A 15501-nucleotide genomic window follows, 5' to 3' on the forward strand; every position below is an offset into this window, starting at 1 on the left:
TAAATACCACAATGCTAAACTTAATTTTTATGCATATATGCTGTATAATAATTCCTTTCTGACTCTTTATGTATTAGTATAATAACATTTGTTGTAATCTTACTATATGTAGATACTGCTTTCTTTGACTTGTTTTGTATATGCATATGTTAACCTGTACTGTTATCTATTTATGTACTGCTGAAACCTCTGCAGTAATTTTGTTTATATGTAGATACTGCATTGTTTAACTTAAATTTTGCATATGCATTTTATTTACTAGTTTATTTTTCGGCTAATCATGTATTGCTGTAGGATACCTTATCTATTTGTGTACCTTCTAGTAATTCTGTTTATATGTATTGCTAATTCTGTTTATACTGCATTGCTAAATTTAATTTTCATCCATTCATATTGTATAATAATCCCTTTTTACCTATTTTTCCACTGCTGTAAAAGCATCTGTTATAATTTTACATAAATGTAGATACTGTCGTGACGTGTTCTCTTGACGTTCGAATCCGCCATCTTGCTAAAAGTCACTTTCTTAAAATAAAGGAAAACTAATTGCAAATTAATCACAGATCTAAGGGTAGAGAAATTTCTATTATACTGCGCCACTCTATCCTTAGATAAGTCTATATGAATTAGTGGGATTAATTCAAAATTAGTTATCAGTCTATTCATTCATTCAGGCCGATGGTATTTATTTTCTTTCTTTCTGGGATTCCCGCTAGATTCGAGTTTTTGTGAACGGTGCAGTAAAAAGAAATTCAGGCAAACACAATATTTAAATTAACAAACAAAACATTTAATATATGGTTATATAACAAATACATGAATTTCACTTTTAAATATGACAACTCAGTCAAGCCAGTACATCAGGTCAAGTCATACACAATAAATCAATCTTCCAAACTTTCACATACTAATTCACAGTTTCAGAATCACAAAGTTTCTTTACTCAATTTATTACAATAGAATTTCTTATTTAATCAGTTTCCATGTATCTCTCAGCTACACTCTATGATTAACTCATAACAGGCACTAACCACGGCAGATATTATTTCAATGTAACTATATTTTCAACTCTCAGCCTCGATGATATGCTACAGTTAATGTTAGAAACAGCGCAACGGAACTAATACTTAAATCTTCATACACTGAAATAAACTAATATGACTGTCCTTACCAGAAATAATCTTCAGTACTTCCAATATTTTGTGAGCACACTTTCAAATTGTATTTATCACACTTGCGAAACACTAAATAACTAAAACATTACTAATTGCGCTTCAAAAATCCAGATAACAACTATGAGGTACATTAATTATTCTTATTTATCATTCATCAACTAGTTTAACTCCGTACAATTCCCTTTCATTTTAGTACAGAAATAAGTCGTAATTGTAGACTGACTGGATTTATTCAGTATTCTTCTTTGAATGTCCAGTTCTCTAATTATCTGATTACGGCAATAATTTCTTTTTATTACTACGGCTGGTTTTGCTTTCAGCCAACTATAAGATTCACTTATATAAAAAAATATCTACTCAACTCCTATCCTTAGGAATCTTTTAATTACTTCTACTTCTTTAGTTTACTTCCTTGCTACCTTATAGTTCCAAAGTTCCGTTCCGACTCCCTCTTACTACTACCTATCTATTTTCTCTTCTCCTCCACAAACGCTCCCCTCACACGCGCTCGTTTATTTCCACGCGTCTCTATGACAACCGATAGACGTAAACATTCTCGCGAATGTTACATTAGGTTATATAACTACATTCAGTTATTACATAACGTTAAACTTTCACAAAAAAGAATAAATAGAATATTTGCATTTCAATAAGTGCGTAGTTAAATTACAAATATAAGTTCTTACAATATTGACAAAATAATAAATAAAACAGCTTAATAATATTTAATACAGAATCTATTTACCATTAAAACATTTCTTTGATTAAGCAATTAAATATTTGACATAATTAAGGTAGTTATATGATATCAATTATAATTTATGTTATTTACATCGAATAATATTTACAAATATAGTTCTTGGGACGGAAAGTCATGTTGGATTCTGAATCAAACAACATTTATTCTATTTTCTACATAATTAGAATCCAACAATACTGCATTCCTTGGCTTGGTGTTGCATATTTTGTGTATTAACTTATATTGTTAACTATTTTTGTACTATCTCTGACCTTGTGTGTTGCTGTGCCCTCTGCAGCAGTTCTGTTTATCTGTAGATGCTGCTTTGTGGAACTAGATTTTTGTACAGACATATTGTTTACAATTTTCTGTAACTACTTAAGTATAGATGTAACCTTTAATATGGAACAGTATGACCTGTGCTGTCTTTGTGCCAAATAAACTATAAACCAAACCTAACCTTCTTATACAGGAACAGATAGAAATCTGAGTGACTTTCCCTAAAATTGCCTCAGCATTAGAATATATGCTAAATCTTAAAAATTCAACTACCTCACTTTGTCTAAAATCTGGAAAACCATCATTGTGAAATCTTCAAGTTTCCATCATTATGCCCATAAAGAGCACCAGTTGGGACTATAGGAACCTACCAATCAGTCTGTGCTTACTTTCTTACCATTGTACCTATGTGCACTTTCTCAGCATAAACATGTAGAAAGTCTTATGTGTTCATCATACATGGATTAATTTTAATGATATAGATGAGAACACAGACTGATAAGAAATAACTATTTATTAACTTATTGCTGACAATATCACTGGTATTCTATCCAGCATCTTCAGAGCACAAAAACAGTTTATTACAGTATGCGAAACAACAGCAATCCAGTATAACAATGGGAACTAGTTTGAACAGTTGTAACGTACAACACAAAGACCAAAGTCCTAATTAGGCACCATCTATGTTGGAAAAAAAAAAAAAGAAAGAAAAACAGAGAGAGAAAGCAGGTATTAATTAGGTCTTAAGATGGCTGTCTCCTAAATCTTTATCAAATTTATACAGCCATACTTGTTGAAGTTTGGAGTATGTTTCAAGGCTTCTGTTGATTCCAAGAACAATCTCTCTGACTTATAACAACTTCTGTGCAGTATTTTTGTTTTTTTGCCAATTGATCCTGTGTGCAAGGGTATCCAAGGCATGGTTTGCTAGACCCGACTTGCCATAGCGATAGTGCCAGATGTATTTTTTATGTTCACTGAGGTGGATGTCCACAGTTCTTCCTGTCTGTCCATAGTAGGCGCGATCACATGAACAGGGCACTTCACAGACTCCTAGATGTGATAAAGAAGAGATTCTGTCCTTGGGTAAATGGATGAGAGTTGCCAATTTGACATATGGTTTGAATACAGTGCATAGCTGATGTTTATTAAGCACTCTAGATATCTTTTAGATGTACCTTGAATGTATGGGATGGTAACAGTTTTGCTGCGGTCTTCTGTGGTAGAGTGGGGGGGGTATTTCTGGGGAGCATTTAGTATTTTGTCTATCTTAATCTTATAGGGATTATAGCCACTGACTGGAAGGTGTGAGTGAGTTCAGAAGTGTGAGCATTGTCATTGGAACAAATTGCTCTAGCTCTGTGGGTTAGTGTTTTTAGGATACCTTACTGTTGAGATGGGTAATGGTGTGATTGTTTGTGCAAATATTTCCCTGTATGTGTGGGTTTTCTATAAACCAAAAATGATAAGAAACCACCTGGAAGATGTGTGATTAGTGTATCCAGGAAGGGCAGACAGTCATTAACTTCCATTTCCATTGTAAAGTGAATTTTTAGGTGTTGGTTATTTAAATATGCTAAGATTGTATCCAATGTGTCTGGGCCATGTGGCCAAATAGCCACCACATCATCAGCATAGTGTAGCCAAAGCACTGGTTTGAGAGTGGCTCTTTTGATAGCTAGCTTTTCCAAGTGTTCTATGTAGAAGTTGGCTTAGGGAAGGGGGGGGGAGTCCATTGCTTTCCCATCTAATTGTTTCTATATTTTCTCTTTCCATGTAAAATAACCTGCATGTACTGTGAATTTAAAAAGTTCAAATAAATCAAGGGTTTCCATTAACGGTACATTTGTGAATAGTGACATGATATCAGATTAAAAAGTTCAAACATAATGGTGAGTTTTGATATCACTTGCCATATGTATTAATGGAAACTTAAATTACTAAAGTTACACTTTCCTCCTGATATATTTGAACTTTTTAAATTCATAGACATGCAGGTTATTTTACATGAAAAGGGAAAATACACAAACAATTAGATGGGACAGCAATGGACTCCTCCCCCCCCCCCCCCCCTTACTGTAACAAACTGTTTTTTTGTGCTCTGAAGATGCTGGATATAATACCAGCAAAATATCAGCAATAAATTAATAAATAGTTATTTTGTTATCAGTCTGTGTTATCATCTATACCATTAAAATTAATCAACTTGCTCAGCCATGAAGATGCATGCCTATGTGGTCTAGGAAATATTGGCATAATAATTTATTAATTAATAAATAAATTTAGCATTTATTATTTGTAGATCTGTGTGTATTCCACTAAGCATAAACACCAATGATAATCAATCTGTATATATCCATACCGGATTAGTAAGCACCTATTCAAGGTAATACATATGGACTTTATTTGTTTGTATATATATATATATATATCCTTCAGGAGTGTCCCAGATATTATGACAATTAACATTGTGAAAGGTTTATAACTAGTTTTCAGTCAACAACTCACAAAAGTGTATTACCTGTCAGTTCTCTAATTAGAGCACCTGTCCTTACATTTTGATCTTGAAAAGCACTTCTAACTTTATCTGTTTACCTATATCTTGTCATCCTCTCAATCTTTCGCTGCAATCTATGCTTCTAATTTTTGTTTTCTAATCTCTGGTTCTTTTAAGTGACCATGCTATCTCACATTAGCTCTGCTTAAACATTCCTAAATATTAATAATACTACATTCTTTTCATATATATATATATATATATATACACACATTTTTTTTAATAGTCCTGCCATTAATACTATCTATTATTTCACAGTTTTCTTTGAAACTCTCATATCTGTAAACTACATGGTTTTTGGTCTTTTTGTGTTTGTTAAAATTATTTTGAATACTGTCATATGTAGTAGCTTGGTCTTTTAGCTATGTTTTCATTTGTTCATTATCAATTTATTGATTAGCTTCCTCTTAGATAACTAGCTTATTCTGTTATCTCTTTACATAATGAATTTGCTATCTTCACTAAAAATTTTGACTAAATAGCAAATGTGTATTACACATTTGTTATATAGCCACAATTTTTAATAGATTTTCATTACTGAGGATGCAGTTTTCTTTTTTTCTGCATATTTTAATTTCTTTTTTTTTATTTACACTAAATTTGTCACAGCAATTATTTACTCTAACTGAAAACTCTGGGTGACTTGAAGTACCTTTATTTAAGATTTCCTTTTCAAATATTGTTTAATACCACTTTACTTAATGTTGTAGTCCATATGGAGTATAAATAGCAGAGGTGATAGTGATGATACAGCAGGGGTGATACTGCCTATCACCTGATTTAACTTGAAGCCATTTTCCTGTACCACCTCTTTCAATTCTGACTACTAATTTGCATCTTAAATATGGGCCATGTACCTCCCTGTGTAAGATTCCATTTATACTGCACAGAGTCTTTTGAACACTTTCCCTTAGTAGTACTTGACCATTTATTTAATATTTATTTTGGAATACCATAGCATGGTTTATGCATTTATTTGCAGTTCAGTGGATATTATTCATCATCATCATCAAATTCCTGCCATGTACCCACAAGGGGTGTACAGGATATGATAGTACTACATGAAAAAATTATATCATTACTAACTTCCTATCTACAATTTTCCTCCAAATCAGTCTGTTACTTGTCAAGACTCCAACATTATCAGATCTTATATTTCTATCGTCTAAGGCACTTTGTACTGTATCAATCCACCTATATCTTGGTCTTCCTCTGGGTCGTTTTGCTGCCAACCTGGCAGAGAACACTTGTTTTGCTAATCTTTCCTCGCCCATTCTGTTTAGGTGACCATACCACCTGAGATTAGCTCTGCTAACGCATTCCTGAATGCTGACAATATCAAGTTCTTTCCTAATATCCCCGTTTTTAATATGATATTGCTATTATTATTATTATTAAAACAGGCACCTCTATAGAGTCCGAAAGTCACCACAGGACAACCAATCTATCTACACCATCTATCATACTCTCCTTGAACCCATTAACAGATAAAGCACAAAGCACTCACAACTGACTCTGGCAACCCATTCCATTCATTCATCACTCTCCAAGCAAAAAATTTAGTCCTCACACCCCTACTAACCGCACCTTTGTTCAACTTCTGGTCCCTCTGGCCAATTGCTGAAACATTTCCACATGCATCTCTCGTATAGAACCTTTTAAGCAACTTAAATGTTTCTATCATATCCCTTCTTTTTCTCCTATCAACCAACTTCTGCAATTCACACACCCTCAATCTATCCTCATAAGGAACATTCCACAGGTCACTCACCATCTTGGTCACACTTCTGAATCCTCTCCCCCCCCCCCCCCCAAGAAACCCAGGGGACTAGACTTGTGCATAGTAATCTGCAGGCATTTCAAGGCCCTATCTCTACTGCTAATGTGTTCTTTCTTCGTTCTTCAATAGTTCTTCTAATGTGTTCTTCTTCCTTATCTCTACTTTCAATGTGTTCTTCAATAGTCAAGTAATTTTATGGGTTACCTTAGCAATATGTTCTCTAAACTTTAACTGTCTGTCTATCACCATCCCTAAATCTCTAGCTACATCAATTTGCTAGAATACAGTACGATCAATGTGATACACGGCTTGTAATCTGTTTATCCCAAAATGCATAACTTTACATTTGTCTGCATTAAACTGACACCCATTATCTTTTGCCCATACTGACAGTCTATTTAAATCAACCTACAAGTTCTCCACATCTCCTTGATTATCTATTACTCCACTTAATTTCGCATCATCAGCAAACAACCGAATATTATCTTTCAGGTTATTTCCTATATCATTTATGTACAAGTTAAACAGCAATGGTCCCAGTACTGAACCTTGCAGCACACCATTAATCACCTGTTTTTGCCTTGATTCTGACCCTCCATGTATCACTTTTTGATATCTATCCAGCAGCCACCCTCTTATCCACTTAACCAGTGTTCCTCTCTATCCTCATTTGTTCTAATTTGCATAACAGAGTTCCATGTGGTATTTTGTCAAATGCCTTTGCAAAATCCAGCAAAATCTTTGTGGCCATTTTCTTTATCCAACTCAGCTGTTACTCTATTATAAAAAGTTAGCAAATATCTAAGGCATGACCTACCCTTCACAAAGCCATGTTGACTCTCATACATGGCTTGATGGTAAGATGGTAATACTGATGTCAAGAGGATAATCTTTTATCCTTTTACCATCAGTATTTTTACCCATCCCTTCTCAAAATTCTCTTTTTTACCAATTTTTCTAGTACTTTTACCACCATGCCTGAGATACTGATTGGTCTCTAATTTGCTACTGTATTCTTAGAGCTTACTTTATGCAAGGGAATTATTTTGCACTCTTTCTACTTCCCTGGAACTCTACCAGAGCCGAGACTTAAATTAAAGAGCCTAAATATTTGCTACTATATTCTTAGAACCTACTTTATGCAAGGGAATTATTTTGCACTCTTTCTACTTCCCTGGAACTCTACCAGAGCTGAGACTTAAATTAAAGAGCCTAAATAAAGGCATTGTGCCAGTTCTCTTGCACATTTGCGTGAAACCCATCTAATCTCACAGCTGTATTTACATTGAGATTCTGCAATATTATTATTATTATATGACACCTCCAGGAAGTCCAAAGACTCATTGAGGGAGGACACCCACTCTACAACTCCGCATAACTCTACAGCTCATTCCACCATCTACAACTTACCGCAACTACACCAATGCCATCTACCATCACCACAACTATCACCACTAGGTATTTCCGCAGACAATCAAAACATCCATGTCCACGGTGCAATTCGAACCTGCAGCTTTTAGGCTTGAGAGCAGATACGCTAACCACTCGGCCAACCAGGCCGGCATATCCTATGAACCTCCAGTTCATCCACCTCTGTTCCCACATTAGTGTCTGTCACAAAAGTTGAAGCAGTAACCTCACTAGGATGATATACCCTTACAAAGTGGTCACTCAGTAACTCAACTATTTTATCCTCTTCTGTCTCCTTGTGACCATCATCATCACTGATTAAGGTTAATCTTCCGTAGTCATTCTTCCTCTTACTTGCCGCATGACAAAAGCACTTTGGGATTTCCTTTGGCCTGCTTGGCTAAATTCTTCTCATAATCTGATTTTGCCTTCCTTCCCATGCTGCACTTTTCTTGCCAGAGCCTTGTACTGTTCATGAGTTTGCTGGTTACCTTTCTCTTTATATACCCTCCACAGCATTTTCTTCTCCTACAGTTCTTGATGGATGAGTAATATCTAATGATATTACTCATCCATTTAATTCCTACCTGATTAATCCTCTTACCTTAGGTATACAATTTAATACTGCTTCCTCTAGCTGACCCTTAATTATATCCCATGCACTACTGATATCCTTACCCTGCAGTGTTTTATGACATGGCACAGATTTATGCTTCTTCCTAAGTTTGTCATGATCAACTGCCTTGTAGTTTCACATGTACTCCTTCTTGACAGAATATTCATCATTTTTTACATTCTCCCAAGCCAAGACCATATGTTCACTTTTCACAATCAGAGGCAATATGGCCATCTGAGTTACAGATAGCTCTTCTGATCTTGTGACCAGGTCCAATACTCTTGCACCTCGAGTCCCCTCCATCACATGCTACATCACGTAATTATCTCTCAGTAAGTGTATAAATTCCATTTCCTTCTTGGCATGTGATATTTCTTCCTTCCAGTCTATATCTCCATAATTGAAGTCCCCCATTATAATCACTCGATCTGTACTTATTGTACTAATTTGGCAATGTTTCAAATGAACAGCCATCCTCCAGCTTCTCTCTCTCTCTTCTATTGTTTTTGGCTGCAATTCATCTGCTATCATCAGCAGCAGTACTCCTTCTCCCATTCTATCTTCCCTGAAAAAAAATAAACCCCTCACATTCAGTCCATATAACTACATCATCTGTTGTTAGCCAAGTCTCACTAATGCCTATAATGCCAACTACTCCTCCCTCTTGTTTCTGATACTTCTGCCATTAGCATATATAGAAACTGCAGCATCCCTTTGGTCCTCCCCACTCAACTTTACTTCCTGAATTTACTCTTAAATATTTTTGCTTGAGAGATTAGATTCCACACTTGGTCATTCTCACACTCGCCTCATGGGTGCCTTCACACAAATTCACTTACTTGCACCCTAATTGCTTAAGTTTTCCTGAATTTGCATTTCAGCACTCGATGAACAAAGCTCTCTCCAGTCACCTAACACCAAAATAGGTGTCTGGAGGGATTAATCCTCTTACCTTAGGTATACAATTTAATACTGCTTCTTCTTCTTCAACTTACTTTGTTGCATTTGGATGGTGTGGCCAATATTGTGAATTTTTGATTATCTATTACTTAACTCCTTAACTTGTTTTTCTTGTTTTTCGGTCAGTCTTTATTATTCCTTTGGATCACCTGCTTCTTACTCTTTTCAGTCTTGTTAATCTCTCGCTGCTTCTGCAATTTTTCACTTTCGCACTTTGTCCTATGAAGGATAACCTTTAAGCTTGATTTTAGTTATATTAAACTAAAGTTTTTATTCAAACACGGTAGTTGTCTCCATAATTTTCAAAAATGCATTCGGATCACCGTGTAAGCTTAAAAGAAAGGATGACCTTTTAAGCTCGTTATTTCTTTATTAATGTTCCTTTTGTTCTCCTCTATTTCCACAGCTGCATGTTTGACATTAATAACATCATTTTCCATCTTACCATCAGTATTTGCTGCATTCTCATCACCTAACAGACACTCACTTTTGAAACACTTCATACATACTTTCTCTCTCCAGTTTTAATTTCGTTCCACATATTTTTTAGTTTTCTTGATGAATACATTTCACACACACTGCACTGAATAAAATCCCACAAATTAAAACTGCTGGACAACATAGTCTTTGCCTCCATTGTTTGTTGCATGCTGACAATGTTACAATAAATTATTTACACAACTTGAAATAGGATAGATTTAAGTGAATGTAAAACTACAAGAAAGATTTATGTTATCAAATATTAATATTTTTAAAATTACTAAAAGTTTACTATTTGTTGAGGTATTATATTTCAAATTATTTTAAAGGAAAGCATTTCTCTCAGAGAAATGCTTTGCTTGTTGACTATTATTACAAAGTGCTTGAATAAGCAAAATTTTGATAGCCATTTAGATGTGATTAAATTAAGTATTACCAATTTTATCACACTTTTCTTTTCTTTGGTTGAATCATGAGCAAGAAGTCACAAACCATAAGCCATGACTGGATTTAAGTCTTAAAATCATTCAAGCTTCTGAAATTCTTTGAATAATTTCAGAAGCAATCCAAAACATCTATAAAGTGAAAGGTTAGAGTATTCAGAATAAATGCTGTGAAGAAGAAAAGTACTGAATTGGACTGATTAAAAAAAAAAAAAAAAATTATGGCTAATAATATCACTCTCGTAGACCAACTCCTGAATGGTCACTCTCAGTTGATTCCGAGATGCTGTATCAAGTTTTTAAGCCAGTTCATTGCAATACTCATGAGTTGTTGGCTAAACTTATTACTACAGGGAAAATTGTGAGTCAGCATTTTTACATGCTTGGGAAAGTCACCAGAAGCTGTCATAAATTGTAATGGGACACAGATGGTTAACTGCAGTGAAAAGTTGATTTTCTTCAATATCTGAGTACACAGAGTCACTTAACAGGTCCCAGTGACGCAGCGCTCTTCCAATGAGAGATTAACTTAAGAATAATGTTCTATTGTTAGTTAAAGATGCCTAGAAATTATATTTTTGGCTTCATCCTTTATCCAAATGTAAGCAAACAAAGTTTGCCTGTGAAGTAACTTCACAACTAGGCTACTTGCACATAGAGCATAGAGGCTAATGACTTCACATCAATTGCCTTAGTATCCCATAATGCAAGGCGCATATCCTTTCAGATATGTAGAATATATATAAAAAAAAAAAAAAAAAAACTCAACCGCAACGTTCTTTATGCATTAGGCAGAATTTTGAGGACATGCCATCAATCCTGATCTACATTTCAGGAATTTAAGCAAGTGCATGCTGTTTTCTGTACAAATACTATTTGGTGGTGGCCTGTTGCAAGTTCTCAGCAAGACAGCAACACACACACACACACACACACACACACCATAAAATTAAAGGAAATGGAGATTGCTTTTTCCTTGTATAGCATCATTCACATTCAGTCCAGACCTGCTGCAATTCTATATCACCACTATCCATGAAAGGTGTAAATCAGTAGAACATACTAATGCTATGGGTGGGCTAAAAGTTTGATAATCTGGAGAACCTTACTCCAGAAGCCAAAAATGGAACTCTTCCAAGCCTCTTTTTAGATATTTACAAAATATCAGTACTATTGTGAGATTTGAACTTGCAGTCGGTAGATTATGAAGATGGAGAATGTAGATACTCTGCCAACCATTCTCTCAGATTAATGGTTTGCCTCTTGCACCAAAGATACTCTTGCTGTTGTTAAGGAAATTAATACTGGACGTCAGTTTCCACTCTGACGATGGCTGTCTTCAGAGGGGAAAGTCCTCTGAATACCACACCAGATATCATATAAGTCTAAGACTGCTTGCAAAGTTATTAATCAAGAAGTTTGTTTTTAGAATGTTTCCAATTTTAATTTTATGAAGCAGGAAAATTTCATCATCATCATCAAATTCCTGCCATGTACCCTCAAGGGGTGTACAGGATATGACAGTACTACATGAAAAAATTACATCATTACTACCTTCCTATCTACAATTTTCCTCCAAATCAGCCTGTTACTTGTCAAGACTCCAACATTATCAGATCTTATATTTCTATCGTCTAAGGCACTTTGTACCGTATCAATCCACCTATATCTTGGTCTTCCTCTGGGTCGTTTTCCTGCCAACCTGGCAGAGAACACTTGTTTTGCTAATCTTTCCTCTCCCATTCTATTTAAGTGACCATACCACCTGAGATTAGCTCTGCTAACACATTTCTGGATGCTGACAATGTCAAGTTCTTTCCTAATATCCTCATTTTTAATATGATATTGCCATTGATGCCATCTGGTCATGCCTCTAATCTTTCTCAAGACTCTCATATCTGCGGTTTCTAGTCTTTGGTCAAGTGTTTTACTTCTGACCCAGCTCTCAGATCCATAAGTTAAAACTGGTTTGAACACTGTCTTGTATATAGCTAATTTAGTGTTCCGACTAATTTCTTTCTTATTCCATATGAATTTATTCAATTGACTTCCCACGATACCAGCTTTGCTGATTCTGTTGTCTATTTCTATATTTAATTTACCATCTTCGGTAAAAATCGTGCCTAAGTAGCTGAAATGTTTTACTTGTTCCACAGGTTCTCCATTCACAACACAGTTGACATTTTCAATGATTCTGCCTATTTTCATTGTCTTTGTCTTTTTATTGCTGACCTTCATACCATATCTATTACAACAGCTATTCAATTTAGTCAGAGAATCTTGCAGACTTGTAGCGGATTTATTTAGAAGTATAACATCATCCGCATAAAGCAAAGAGCTGACATTAACATCTCCAATTTTGATATCAGGTTTAATACCACATTCCTTCATAATGTGATCCATATAAATAATGAATAACAGAGGGGATAATGTACATCCTTGTCTCACACCAGATTTAACATTAAACCATCTTCCTGTACTTCCTTCAATTCTGACTGCTGACTTACAACTCAAATAAAGACTAAGTATTGCTTGATATAATGCCCCATTGACACCATATAACTGCAGTGTATTGAATAGCTTCTCTCTTGGCACCTTGTCATATGCCTTTTCCAAATCGACAAAACTTAAATACAGATCTCTGTTGTATTCCCATGCTTTCTCGACTATTTGTCGTAAAGTGAAGATCTGATCTTGACAGCCTCTATTTGGCCTGAATCCAGCTTGTTCTTCACCAAGCTTTTCTTCCTCAATTCTTCTCAACCGTTTCTCAAGTATACATGCATAGATCTTGCCAGGAACACTCAGTAATGAAATACCTCTGTAATTCTCACATTCAGTTTTATTTCCCTTTTTATATATGGGTACTATGAGAGCTCTACTCCAATCATCAGGAATTCGTCCCTCTGTCCAGGCTTTCTGAACTATGCAGTGCAGCCACTCTAAGACTTTTATACCACCATACTTCAGCATTTCTGGTCGAATATCATCTACTCCTGCTGCCTTTCCACATTTCAAGCTGAAATGTGGAAAGGAAAATTTCAGAATTGTGAAAACTTTTCAATTTTCCTTTTAATAACAAATCTTTTATTATTACAAGGGATCCAGATCTTTTATTATTATTATTGTTGTTGTTATTGTTTAATTTTTTCCTTTCTTTCTTTTAGACATACAGGAAAACAAGTGTGCTGAATTCTGAAGGAGAATATACCCGAGCTTTCAATGACCTTGAGTCACGTAAGTATATGTGTACATGTGTAAAGTTATGGTAATAGAATAATCTAAAGAGATTTCCAGTAAGTGCCATTTAATCATTAAACCAGGCTGCAATAAGTTGGTTTTGTGGGGGTTGTAACAACAGAAATGTAAATGACATGTTCATCATAAAAAGCAACAATGGAACTATATACAGAGCATCAATGGGAAGGAAATAAGTGGAGCTAGTAGAGGGACTTCACACTTACCATATTGATTCTGTAAGATACATGTGTTGAGGCTTAAGTGCTGTGAAGAATTCATGTTAGAGGTTTAATGGAATATTAACAGCGCTGAGAAAGGATTAAAAATAATTTTAATACTTCCAATATTTCGTCTCCATCACAGAGACATCTTCAGGGATTACTAAAACTTTTTGTAACAACACACACACAAATACAATACAAAGTGAAATTAAAGTCCTATCTAGGTGGTGCTCCCTCTATGGGCATTTGCAGGTAGCTTGGGATGTAAAGAGGGATGTCTGATAATTAAAGTTTCCCTAGAGGCTTAAGTGCTGTAAAGAATTCGTGTTAGAGGGAAACTTTAATTATCAGAGATCCTTCTTTACATCCCAAGCTACCTGCAAATGCCCATAGAGGGAGCACCACCTAGATAGGACTTTAGTTTCACATTGTATTGTATTTGTGTGTGTGTTGTTACAAAAAGTTTTTGTAATCTCCGAAGATCTCTCCATGATGGAGACAAAATATTGGAAGTATTAAAATCATTTTTAATCAGTGTTGTTAATATTCCATTAAACCTCTAACATGAATTCTGTAAGATAATTTATTCAATGTGGTATTTAATATGAACTGCAACTTTAAATAAGAGGCAGTTTCATGTACAAAGGCTGATCAGAAATATTTGGACAGAATTTTTTTTATAGAGAACTACTAACAGCATCAAGCAACTATGTGTGTGGTATAGGACATTTTCTGATGCCACATACCAGGAAAGAAGATGGAAGGTTGACTTGATCATGAGTTGACTTGATCTAAAGTGCAAGCATGTTTCTCCCTTCACTGCATTTTTAAATGAATATATTGAATAACCAGCAAGCCTGTCACATTCTGTTCAATACTTTTTAAGATAACTAGAGTAATATGAAGAGTTATATAAATGATACTGAACACCCCTTGAGAGTACATATCAGGAAATTGATGATGATTGATGATGAGATGTTACAGTTAAATATTTGGAGAAATAATGATGAATCAATCCAAGACATTGGGGTGTTATTTGAGATGTCAGTTGAGTCTATGACCCCACTGGGTGACCTGAACCTTTACTGGAAATTTACTGAGCCTTTCTCCAGCTCCTCTGAGAATGATTTGTTGCAAATTGCAAATTTTGTTACAGATAGTTTCCTGGTGTGCATATTTCTGCACCACAGCAGTACACCATGAAAAACAGCTTTCATTGAATAACTTTCTTAGCTAAACACATTCCTGACAACATCAAGCAACTATATGTGGTATAGAACATTCCTATGATTCTCCACCTGCCTTTTTCACTAGATTTAATCCCATTTTCTTCCTCAGGTTGAAAAGCATCCTGAGGAGTTTCAAAATTGCAATATGTACTGACCCTCATTATAGCAAACTCGGGGACTAAATTAAAAGTTTGCTATAGTGAATTTCATTCAGCTTGGCACACTGATACCATTAGAGTCTGCCTAGAATTTTTTTTGGTAATTTGTTGTAATGAATGAATTCACAATAGTGGAGTTTCTGTTTGGCAGGCCATTCCCATAATGGCATACCAAAGAGGCATTGAAGAAGGGAAAAACTACTGGAATTGCTGC

The 15501-nt window shown here is 35.0% G+C and overlaps 1 protein-coding gene across 3 annotated transcripts in view; it reads left to right on the top strand.

Annotated features, from left to right (window-relative positions):
- LOC150108681 (histone-lysine N-methyltransferase SMYD3-like) overlaps positions 1 to 15501 on the top strand; it is a 197170-nt gene that overhangs the window by 18236 nt on the left and 163433 nt on the right. For all 3 annotated transcript variants that reach the window (XR_016550678.1, XM_090416146.1, XM_090416147.1), the window contains exon 4: positions 13607 to 13676. Coding sequence is in view for 2 of the 3 variants with exons in the window: in XM_090416146.1 (XP_090272272.1) it covers positions 13607 to 13676 (70 nt within the window). In the remaining variant the exon portion in view is untranslated. The remainder of the gene's footprint in view (positions 1 to 13606; positions 13677 to 15501) is intronic.

Source organism: Typopeltis vanoorti, chromosome 3 (genome assembly GCF_054136105.1).
Source record: "Typopeltis vanoorti isolate ZY-2024b chromosome 3, IOZ_Tvanoo_1.0, whole genome shotgun sequence".
Lineage (NCBI taxonomy): Eukaryota > Metazoa > Arthropoda > Arachnida > Uropygi > Thelyphonidae > Typopeltis > Typopeltis vanoorti.